Source organism: Molossus molossus, unplaced genomic scaffold (genome assembly GCF_014108415.1).
Source record: "Molossus molossus isolate mMolMol1 unplaced genomic scaffold, mMolMol1.p scaffold_m16_p_1, whole genome shotgun sequence".
Lineage (NCBI taxonomy): Eukaryota > Metazoa > Chordata > Mammalia > Chiroptera > Molossidae > Molossus > Molossus molossus.
In genome coordinates, this window is record NW_023425344.1 from 145,176,786 (window position 1) to 145,189,354 (window position 12,569).

A 12,569-nucleotide genomic window follows, 5' to 3' on the forward strand; every position below is an offset into this window, starting at 1 on the left:
ATACATGTGAAACTAATATAATGTTATGTATCAATTACATCTCAACATAAAAAATGAATAAAAAAAATTTTAAGTTCAAGATCTATGAAGTAACATGTTAACTTGGTAGATTTCTTTTTGGTAGAAAATTTATCTTCAAAGGCTATGGTTTCATTGCACTGTAACCAGTTTTATATTAATCTAGCAACCTATGCCAATAGTCTTCTTTTTAATGTCTATAAATACCCTGTTCTTCAAATACCCTTGGAAACTTTATATTCTAACTAGTTTGCTCATTCTCAAGTTAATAAATCTTTCATATATATATTTTTAAGAACACACAAGCCCTGGCCAGTTTGGTTCAGTGGTTAGAGAGTCAGCCTACAAACCAGAGTCTTGGGTTCGATTCCTCGTTGCCGATTTGATCCCCAGCCCCGGGGTCATGCAGGAGGCAACCAATCCATGTATCTGTCTCACACTGATGCCCCTCTCCCCCTCCTTTCCACTCTACCTAATAAAATCAATGGAAAAAATATCCTCAGGTGAGGATTAAAACACACACACACACACAAGAATCCGTATACTATGTGTGGACTGGAACTCCCTATCTACAAGAAATTTCCCAAAAGAAGTAATAGTTCCTAGAGAATAATTCAGAGAACAGAAAATGTTCCCTAATGCAAATAAGAAAACAGTATATGGAAAATAAATGAGAAAAAAATAATTAAGGAACTCTAAAAAGTTAAAAAAAAAAAATGTGCTGAAAAGAAAAAAAGCCATTGGAAATAATAAAGGCAATCTAAAAGAGATATAGACTCAGAAAGAAAATAATTAGAATACAACTATATAAATGTATCCTCACTACTGTCCAGAAGAAAAACATTTTATCTGAAGGGAAGACTGAAGTGTAAAGATAAAGGTACTTGTACTTTACCAGGTATGATTCACTGAAACTACTGAAGCCTAAATTATGAACTCCATCTAATTCCCTTTGCTCTGATTCAAAACTCAGAAAAATACATCTGATTCCTAAATACATCTGATTCATTTCCAGGGACCTTGATATTAGTAAGTGGTTGCCCTGAGTAGTAGACATACCATTTCAGTCATGGGAGTGAGCTCTCCCACTATAGATTAGCAAAGTGATTGTTTGGTTTACAAGTCATTATCTAAGGTACCTGAATAGTGTGAATTGATGTCTCAATGCCTGATTCCTTAGGGAGACCTGAACAAATCAGTCTTCTAAATCTGCTGAGTTTAACATCAGACCTCTTGTGGCTGCCAGACCAGGGCAACCGCCTGACTTCTCACTATGGCCATCCCTCTTTTCTTCCTCCTCTTCTTTCTTCTTTTACCATGTCCCGAGACAAAATTATTAGATACAAAGGAAACAAATTACAGAGCATCAAGTACCAACCATAACTTTACTTATATGCTTACGACTTCATGGGCATCATTTTCCTTTCATTATTGAAGAACTTGGAAAGTAGACTGATAAAGCATCAAGCACTGTTACACACAACTAGCCATTTAATCAAAATTCTATTTCATTCTGTCTACTACAAAGGGGGGAAGGAATTTTCTCATTGCCTTTCTGCATCCTCCCCACTCCATATAAGTTTATAGCCTGGCAGGGAGAAGAATGGCCGTTTCTAAACGGGCAGAACCCTAACAAAACAAATATTCTGTCCCACACATGTCATTTCTAGTAAATTCTTAATCTTTTGCCAAAATTATCTAGCTGCAAAATTCTAAGTGTAAAGATTTTCTGTAAATGTCCAGAGGGTGAATATTTTAGGGTTTGCAGGACAAATGCAAATGAAACAACTCCACTCTGCCATCGTAGCACCAAAGCTACTGCAGACAATATGTACATAAATGAGCATGGCTGTGTTCCAATAAAACTTTATTTATAAAACAGGCCAGCCCCTGCCACAGAATATACTTTCTCCCTACTTGTCATCTCTCCATATAAGAGAGAAACTTCTCTGCCACTGTCTCTGATTTTTATAATCTCTTTCTCTAGTTCGTCCTCACTTTCCTCTTCCCTCCTTGCTAAGTCCTGTTTTGTCCATTCTCTAGGTAAGAACTCTCCAGAAGATGAAAAGAGTCAACAGCACATCGTTGACTGAGTTTATCCTGACAGGAATCCCCTACCCTCTCAGGCTAAGGACATTTCTTTTTGTGTTCTTTTTACTGATCTACATCCTGACTCAGCTGGGGAACCTGCTTATTCTAATCACCGTTTGGGTAGACGTGCAGCTCCGTGCCCGTCCCATGTACATCTTTCTTGGTGTTCTCTCCATCATTGACATGGCCATCTCCACCATCATTGTTCCTCGACTGATGATGAACTTCACTTTAGGCATCACACCCATCTCATTTGGTTGCTGTGTCGCTCAACTCTATTTCTATCACTTCCTGGGCAGCACCCAGTGCTTCCTCTACACCCTGATGGCCTATGACAGGTACCTGGCAATATGCCGGCCCCTGCGCTACCCTGTCCTCATGAATGCTAAGCTAAGTACCTTACTTGTGGCTGGGGCTTGGGTGGCAGGATCTATCCACGGAGCTATCCAGGCCATCCTAACCTTCCGTCTGCCTTACTGTGGGCCCAACCAGGTAGAGTACTTCTTCTGTGACATCCCTGCAGTTTTGAGGCTGGCCTGTGCTGATACAACAGTCAACGAGCTGGTGACCTTTGTGGACATTGGGGTGGTGGTTGCCAGTTGCTTCTCCCTGATTCTCCTCTCCTACATACGGATCATTCAGGCCATCCTGAGTATCCGTACAGCCGATGGGCGGCGGCGGGCCTTTTCAACTTGTGGAGCCCATGTAACTGTGGTGACTGTGTACTATGTGCCTTGTGCCTTTGTCTACCTGAGGCCTGAAACCAACAGCCCCCTGGGTGGGGCAGCTGCCCTGTTCCCCACAGCCCTCACTCCTTTTCTCAACCCCATCATCTACACTCTGCGGAACCAAGAGGTGAAGCTGGCCCTGAAGAGAATGGCAGGAGGTCATGGAACTGGCTGTCAGGTTTGAAAGTGTCTGTCCCCCACTGGGGGAACCTTCACCTTTATCATTTTTTTCTAATGTTTAGATACCAGTAAGTTTTTCTTTTTCCTCTTGCTTTTCCTCTTTTATGCAGCCACATCAGTTCATTAAGATCAAACACAGTTCAAGGTAGAATACTACTTTCTAGCAGTTCTTTAGCGTCTCTTCCAGTTCAACTCAGCTGCTCCAAGAATAAGAGAGTGAGATTCAGTCTACTCAGAAGATAGCAAAACATGGCACACTTAGACATCCAGAGGATTGGCATACCAAAAATATCCAGTGGGCTTTTTTTTTTTCCAGATAGAGTAGGAGGGAGAGAAAGGGAGAGAGAAACATCGATGTGAGAGGGACACATCAACTGGTTGCCTCCCGCATGACCTCGACCAGGGCCAGGGACAAACTGCAACCAAGATATGTGCCCTTGACTGGAATCGAACCTGCGACTCATTGGTCCGCAAGCCAACACTCTACCGCTGAGCCAAACCAGCCAGGGCTCCAGTGGGCTTTTTAATCTCTAGGCTGACTATGGTCAAGACCTCATAGGATGGCCTATGTTTCTTTTGATGGGAGACTGTTCTTCAGTTCTGTTCCAATTGAATATATACCTTAGGAGCTAGTGCTAGGAGAAAAACCATAGATGCTCTGCTTTGTGCATTTTTACAGGTCTGGCTTTGGGGACTTCCTGAGGCCACAATGGGTTATAAAAAGGAACTAAAGCCCTGGCTGGTTTGGTTTAGCAGTTAGAGCATGGGCCCGCGGACCAATGAGTTGTGGGTTCGATTCCGGTCAAGGGTACATACCTCGGTTGCAGTTCGTCCCTGGCCCTGGTCGGGGTCATGCAGGAGACAACCAGTCGATGTGTCCCTCCCTCTCACGTTGATGTTTCTCTCTCTCTCTTTCTCTCTCTCTCTCTCTCTCTCACTCTTTTCCCCCTCCCTCCCACTCTTCTGAAGGAAAAAAAAATAAAATAAAATAAATATAAAGGAACTAAAGTACTTATTCTACCTTGTCTGCTGAAGAAATAAAGCTTCTCTTAAACTGATGTTTTCACAAACCAAACCAAATTAAACAATTCAAAAAGGAGAATGCAATCAGTCTTTTCAAATGTCTCTATTATAAATTCCTCCTCACCAAAAAGTAAAGCTCTATATGAAATTTCCCATTAAAAGAAAATAGGATAGCCCTGGTCAGTTTGGCTCAGTGATTAGAGTATTGGCTCATGGACCTATGAGTCTGAGGTTCGATTCCAGTCTAGGGCATATACCTAGGTTGCTGTTCATTCCTGGCCCCAGTTGGGGTTGTGCAAGAGGCGACCAGTTGATGTGTCCCTCTCACGTCGATGTTTCTCTCTCTCTCTTTCCCTCCCTCCCACTCTATCTGAAGATAAACAGAAAAATGTCCTTGGGTGAGGATTGAAAAAAAAAAAGAAAATAGGACAGCCTTGACCAGCCTGACTCATTGGTTGGAGCGTTGTCCTGTATACCAGAGGGTGGTGGGTTTGATTCCCAGTCAGGGTACTTTCCCAGGTTTCGGGTTTCATCCCAGGTTGGAGCACATGCAGGAGACAACCAATCAATGTTTCTTTCTCACATTGATGTTTTTTCTCTCCCTCCCCTTCCTCTCTAAAACCAATAAAGTTTTAAAAAATAATAGTAATAATAGGACAATTAATCAAGGCACTAGGATAATTTATCCAAATTAATATTTCATATCAATTTAGATCCATAAGGTTGACAGGCTTTCATTGAGTTAGTCCAAGGCCTAATCAATGTGGGAAAATTTTGTGCAATATCCCTGGTTTCACCCGGCAGGTGTGGCTCAGTGGATTGAACACCATCCCATGGACTGAGAGGTCTCAGGGTTCAATTCCCAGTCAGGGCACATGCCCAGATTTTGGGCTCCATCCCCAGTAAGGTGCATGCAGGAGGCAGCCGACTGATGTATTTCTCTCACATCAATGTTTCTATCTCTCTTGTTTCCTCTCTCTCTAAAAAAAAATCAATAAAAACACATTTTATATATACTATCTGGATTCAACCCATTCATACCTCCAATCATAACCTACTATGCTTCTACCTCATTCTCAGCTTTTTATATCAGATGCTTGCTTTACCCATGTGATGAAATTATGTTAATAAAGCAAAGTCTCTTGGTCATAGCAGAGGGTCAACAGTTTAGTCATATGAATGTTTATCTCCAAAGCACTCACGAGTCCACCTAAAATATAGAAGACTGAAAACTAACCATTTTCAATTTCTCTATATCCTGTTCAGAAAACAAACAGTCCACTAGATACCAACTACTTCAAACTAAAAAATTATTTATTAAATAATTTCAAGATATTTAACATATAAAATGGTTAGATAATGAATTATAAAAATAAGCATAAATCTAGAGCTCATGAACCAAAAAAATTTCCAAAGGCTATTATATATCTTGTTCCTATTTTCCTAGGTGCTTAGCACAATTATTATCATAGCTCTTTTCTTAATTATTAATAAAATAATATTCTTACATGTCTTTATTCAGTTCTATGGGTGGAGTGTTTTGGGGTTCCCAGGCTAAAGCCTGAAGATAAATTCAAACCAAAACAGAAGGATTTTTATAAACCACATGGGGGTCATTCTAAGGGGTGCAAAAGAGAAAGGCAGTAGGAAACAGAGAAAGACTATTGAGTCCGGCCAGTGTGGCTCAGTGGTTGAGCATTGACCCATGCACCAAGAGGTCACCCATTTGATTCCGGCCAGGACACATGCCCAGGTTGTGGGCCTGATCCCCAGTGGGGGGATATGCAGGAGGTGGCCAATTGATGTTCTCTTTCATCAATGTTTCTATCTCTCTTTCCCTCTCCCTTCCTCTCTCTCTAAAATCAATAAAGAGGAGGGAGGGAAAAGATAAACCACAGAACTTATATGCATGTACGCATAACTGATAGACACGGACAACAAAGCTGGGGACGGGGTCGGGGGATGGAGAGGAGGGTGTCAATGGGGGAAAAAAGGAGAAACATCTGTAACAAAAATAAATTAATTTTAAAAAGAAAAAATAAATAAATGAATAAATAAATAAAATAAATTAAAATATTTTTTTTAAAAAGTCTAGGTTTACAAAGACCTCTCACATGTATAAGACCATCACCCTATCCATGAAATATGGCAGGTATGATGGTAACTAATTTTTAGCAACTAAATTTCAGAAAGATAAAATGAATTGCTCAGAGTTATACATCTTGGAGATGAACACAAATCTTAGAACCTTTGGGGCCAAGGAAAAGTCTTCGCTCTGCTCCAATTTAGATGAATCCACCAGCCCACTATATCAGCTGCAAATATAAAACCCTTCCATTAGAAAACTGCTTAATATCTGCTCAAGAGAAAAGCTCCACCAACTTTCCCCTTTCTTTTTTTTTTTTTGGTACGTGCCCCCAGCAGGAACCGAACCCAGGACTCTCTGCTCCACAGGCCGACGCTCCAACCACTGAGCCAAACCGGCCAGGGCAACTTCCCCTTTTCTATAGGGCTCATTCTGCCTTACTTGTGAAAACCTCACTTAGCCCCTTACACACTCCTGTTTTCCCACTCTTCTCTTTGGGACCAAAGAACAGTTGCCATGTCTACTTCTACCCTTCCAGTGAAAGACTTCACATACCCACCCAATCTTAAACCTCTGTGTGTTCCTTTACTTGGCCTCAGGCTGAGGCTCCTGGAGAGTTAGGTCATGAAAATGCTGTGGCTGGAGAGATTTCTGAGCCTCTCTCATCTTAGGCTGTGATGTTATAGCACCCAGCTATAGGAAACTGGGGCTGGATAGAGTGGGACAATGTAACTTGGATACTGACCCATCACTTTCTAACACTGCAAGATGCTAAGACTCTCTGGTCTGACACTCAAAGCAGACCTCATTCTGTGTTCCATTTAATGAATTGAAACATCAAGAGCAGAAGAGTGGAGATAAGCAAAAGGAAGAGCCTGGACCCTTGAGCCCCCAACGCAGCTTTGTCTCAATTCCCTGGACCTCTCTTTGCTGCAAGTTATATAGATAAGAAGGAGAGGCAGCACAGAAGGACAAGATACAACTATAACAGAAATCCTTCAACCAAGTTGGACCCAACACAGGAACAAGCTAGCCTCCACCAAATCTGCTCTCATCCAATCCCTAAGCCTCCTAAGTAGCCTCAAGATTCTGTGACCAGAGAATCTAGCAATCAAAGGTTCTGGGGAAAATAATATTTATAGTTTTCCAGAGAGGCAGCAAAAAGGAAGTGAAGAAAGGCTGAGAGACCTTTAAAGAGAAAGGGCAGGGCCTAGGGTCTGAGGGAAGAAGCAGGAAACTGGTGATGTTTGCAACTACTCTACCTTTAATACTCTCCTGACTACTATGACCTAAGATCCTGATATCCAAAGACCTCTCTTAGACGAACCTTGTTTTCCAAATGATTGCCCTGGAACCACACTCTAGAATAATTATTCAAATGCCTTGGCAGCCTTATCTTTGTCTGATCTCAAGAGCTTTTCTAAACCTCCTGGGACAGGCCACTGTCTTTGTTTCTCTGCTTGTTGATCCTTTCAGCCTGACCAATCAGCCCTTCCAAGCATCCTTCTTCCATAGTCCAGAACTTTTCAAGTGATTCAGGCCCCACCTAATCTCCACAAACTAATGGGCTGGAGCCATTATTCCCAGACCATGGTATAGAACACTGATGTAAAAAAAGGTTTGCCTAGCAATGAAAAAGTGTGTGGATAGTAGAGGAGAATCAAAGTTTAAAATATACAGAATTGTGTCATATAATTAAGTAATTTTTTTAGCCCTGGTCGCTTTGGCTCAGCAGTTAGAGCATTGGCCTGCGGTCCAGAAAGACCCCGTTTCAGTTCCCGTTAAGGGAATGTACCTCGGTTGCAGTTTGTCCCCAGCCCTGGTTGGGTCGTGTGGGTGGCAGCCACTCGATGTGTCCCTTTCACGTCAATGTTTCTCTCTCGCGCTCTCGCTCTCTCTCTCCCTCCCACTCTATCTGAACAAAAAAAAAAACAAAAACGTAATTTGCTTATTCTAGATTCCTCATATAAGTGGAATTATACAATATTTGCTCTAAGTACTTTTCACTTAACATAATGTCTTTAAGGTTCATCCATGTTGAAGTATGTATCAGAATTTAATTCCTTTTTAAGGTTGAATAATATTTTCTTATAGCACATTTTGTTTATCCTTCATCAGTCAGTGGTGATTTGCTACAAACATTCATGTACAAGTTTTGGGGAAATATGGTTTAATCTGAAACTTGAAGGGTAAGAAAGAATTAGGCAAGGCTAGCATTGTTAATGAGGGTGAGAATCCAGGTATAAAAGAAAAGATGGGAGAAATGAAGTTGGGCCATATCATTCAGATTTTTGTAAGGACTGTGGATTTCATTCTAAATATAATATCAAAACCATTGACTGAATCAAAGATCCACATTAACATGATCTGACTTGGAGGGGAGTGGGTTGTTGGGTTTTGGGGCTTTTTCCATTACATGTGACATAAAATATTATATTAGTTTCAGGTGTACAATACAGTGATTAGACATTTATATAACTTACAAAGTGACTACACTGATAAGTCTAGTACCCATCTGACACCATACATAGTTATTACAATATTATTGACTATATTTGACTTGTGTTTTATTATTGTCACATTCACTGCTATGTAATGAATAGATTATAGAGGGCAAAACACAGTAAAGACTCTTATTGAAAGACTGTTGCAACAGTTCAGCTGAGGGGTCATAGCCTGGATGAAGGTTATGGACGAGAATATTTAAATTTATGAATGCATTCAAGTAGTTGTGCTCTGACTGAATAGTTCAGTCAGTTGGAGAGTCACCTGATACATGCAGATTCAATCCCTGGACAGGGCACATACAAGAATCAACCAATGAATGCATAGATGAGTAGAACAATAAATCAATGTTTTTCTCTCTGTCTCAAAAAAAATCAATTAAATTAAAAACAATGTTTTAACGTATATATATTTTTAAAGTATTTGTCTATTCAATCAGGTTTAAGTTTTGAAGGAATTACAATTAAAATATAGAACAATCAACCTAAATAACCAACCAAAGACTAGCTGAACAGAAGTCTCATAACCAAGGATTTGCAGAAGAAACCATATTGAGACTGGTAGGAAGGGCAGAAATGTGAAAAGGGCTGCCCCACCCCCACAGGCAGAGGCTCAGATGGGAGTGCTGTTTCAGCTGCAAAGCTTCCTCTGAGGAGCATGGTATCTCAACCTCACACTGGGCTCCCCAGCCCAGAGCACCAGAGCTGGGAGGAGGTGATCACATAACATCTGGCTGTGAAAATCAGTGGGGATTCTGTCCCCCAGAGAGAGAGGGGAGTCTGCTAGAGACACAGACACCCTCTTAAAGGTCTAACACACAAAATCTTGTTCACAGCCACTCACCCTGGACTCTGGCAGAGGGAGGGCAGAGTGGACTAGAGTTGTGTGAGGAGAGATTAGGTGGCTCTGGGGAGAGAGCTGAAGAGACAGCTGCCAGAATCCATCTAGACTACTTGTTACCCCACCCTGAAGAGCTCACACCCTGCTGAGGAGTCAGCTGCCTGGCCAGTGGTGTAGAGGCAGACTCAGGGGGTGTCAGTGACTAAGTTATGTGGCTCTGGGACAAAAACCACCCATCTCTCCTTCCTTGAAATCTAACTGGTGCTTCCTCTCATGGGAGATGCACTAGTCCCACCCTCCCAACTCCTGGCAGCCCTGCCCTGCTGAGTTCCAGCTCTCGGCAGAACCTGGGACAGAATAAATTATGTGGCTCTAAGAAGGGGTCATTTTTCCTCCCACGTCTGACCAGTGCAGAGCCCTCCCTTCACACAGCTAAATCTTGACCTGTTTGGGCCTGATAAACTCTGCTGGCCTCACCCTGATGATTTTCTGAGACCCCACAACCACCACCACCACCACCACCACCACAAAGGTCTGTGGGCACCTTGTGGGTAGCAGGGACCTCAGCACTATAGGCTTACCTCACTAAAAAAAGAAAAATATCAAATAATCTAACTTTACACTTAAAGGGACTACAGAAAGAACAGCAAACAAAGCCCAGAGTGAATAGAAAAAAAGCAAATAATAAAGATCAGAACATAAATAAACAGAGTCTCAAAAAATACAGATCAGTGAAACCGAGAACTGGTTCTTTGAAAAGATAAAGTAGAGCCGCCCTGGCCGGTTTGGCTCAGCAGTTAGAGCATCGGCCTGCGGTCCAGAGAGACCCGGGTTCAGTTCCTGCTAAGGGTACATACTTCGGTTGCAGTTTGTCTCTGGCCCTGGATAGGCCCTGTGAGAGGCAGCCACTCGATGTGTCCCTTTCACGTCGATGTTTCTCTCTCTCTCCTTCCTGCTGTATCTGAACAAAAAATGGAAGAATGTCCTCGAGTGAGGATAAGAAAAGAAGCGAAAAGAAAAGAAAAGATAAAATAAATTGACAAACCTTTAACCAGACTCATAAAAAAAAAAAGCAAGAGAGAGGACCCAAAGAAATAAAATCAGAAATGAAAGTAACATCTGACATCAAATAAATACAAAGAATTGTAAGGAAATATTACAAACAACTATATGCCAACAAATTGGATAATCAGGATGAAATCAATACATTTACAGAACCATACAATCTTCAAAAGCGGAATCAGGAAAACTCAGAACATCTGAATGACATTACAACAAATGCAATTAAAGTAGTAATCAAAAAACTCTCAGCAAACTAAAGTCCTAGACCAGATGGCTTCACAGGTGAATTTTATCAAACATTAAAGAAGAACTAACACCTATCTTTCCTTCTCAAACTATTCCAGAAATTTCAAGAGGAAAGAGGACTCCCAAGCTCATTTTATGAAGCCAGCATTGTCCTAAATCCAAACCCAGATAAAGACACTACAAAGAAAGAAAATTATAGTCCAATATCCTTGATGAACACAGAAGCTAAAATCCTCAACAAAATATTAGCAAACTGGATCCAGCAAAACATTAAAAAGGTCATACACCATGATCAAGTGGGATTTATTCCAGGGATAGAAGGTAGGTATAATAACTGCAAATCAATAGACATGATACACCACATAAACAAAATGAAGAATAAATATCATATGATCATATCAATAGATGCAGAAAAATCACCTGATAGAATCCAGCACACATTTATGATAAAAACTCTCAGCAAAGTGAAAATAGAGGGACATACTTCAATGTAATAAAGGCTATATATGACGAACCCACAGCCAACATACTTAATGGGCAAAAACTGAAAGTGTTTCCCCTAAGATCAGGAACAATACAGAGATGTCGACTTTTACCACTCTTATTCAACATAGTACTGGAAGTTCTATCCACAGCAATCAGGCAAGAAGAAAAAATAAACGCATCTAAATGGGAAAGGAAGATGACATGATACTGTATAGAGAACCCTAAAGATTCCACAAAAAAAACTACTAGAACTGTCCGGCCAGTGTGGCTCAGTGGTTGAGTGTCAACCCATGCACCATGGTTGGATTCCCGATCAGGGCACATGCCCAGGTTGTGGGCCCGACCCCCAGTGTGGGGCATGCAGGAGGCAGCAAATCAATGTGTCTCTCTCTCTCTCTCTCTCTTTCTCTCTCCCCCCTTCCTCTCTAAAATTAATAAAGGAAGAAAAAAAACAAGCTGAATGCCATTTTTTAAAAAAACTACTAGAACTGACAAATGGCTTTGATACTATATTTAGAATTAAATCCATAGTCCTTACAAAAATCGGAATGATCTGGCCCCACTTCACTTCTCCCATCTTTTCTTTTTTACCTGGATTCTCACCCTCATTAACAATGCTAGCCTTGCCTAATTCTTTCTTATCCTTCAAGTTTCAGATTAAACCGTATTTTCCCAAAACTTGTACATGAATGTTTGTAGCAAATCACCATTAACTGACGAAGGATAAACAAAATGTGCTATAAGAGAATATTATTCAACCTTTAAAAGGAATGAAATTCTGATACATATTTATATACCAATAATGAACTATCAGAAAGGAAAACTAAAAAAAAAAAAAAAAAAAAAAAAATCCCATTTACAATTACATCAAAAAAATAAAATAAAAGACTTAGGAATAAATTTAACCAAAGATGTAAAAGACCTGTACTCGGAAAAATTATAAGACATTGAAGAAAAAAATAAAGAAGATACAAATAAGTGTTCATGGCTAAGCAGAATTAACATAATTAAAATGTCCATACTAGCCCTGACCAAGTAGTTCAGTTGGTTAGAGCATTGTCCCCATACACCAAGGTTGCAGGTTCAATCCCTGATCAGGGCATATACAAGAATCAACCAATGAATGTATAAATGGGTGAAACAACAGATCAATGTTTCTCACTCTCTCTCCCTTCTTCTCACTCTCTCTAGAATAAATAAATTAATATTTTTAATTTATTTTTTAAATTGATAAATAAAATGTCCATACTACCCAAAGCAATCTATACATTCAATGAAGTTCCTATCAAGATATCAAATGTGCC

The 12,569-nt window shown here is 40.6% G+C and overlaps 1 protein-coding gene across 1 annotated transcript; it reads left to right on the forward strand.

Annotated features, from left to right (window-relative positions):
• The first annotated feature begins 2,079 nt into the window (after nucleotides 1-2,079).
• LOC118643338 (olfactory receptor 10G3) lies at nucleotides 2,080-3,021 on the forward strand. The gene has a single exon (XM_036281390.1). The coding sequence runs from the start codon at nucleotides 2,080-2,082 to the stop codon at nucleotides 3,019-3,021; it is 942 nt and encodes a 313-aa protein (XP_036137283.1).
• The last annotated feature ends 9,548 nt before the right edge of the window (nucleotides 3,022-12,569 follow it).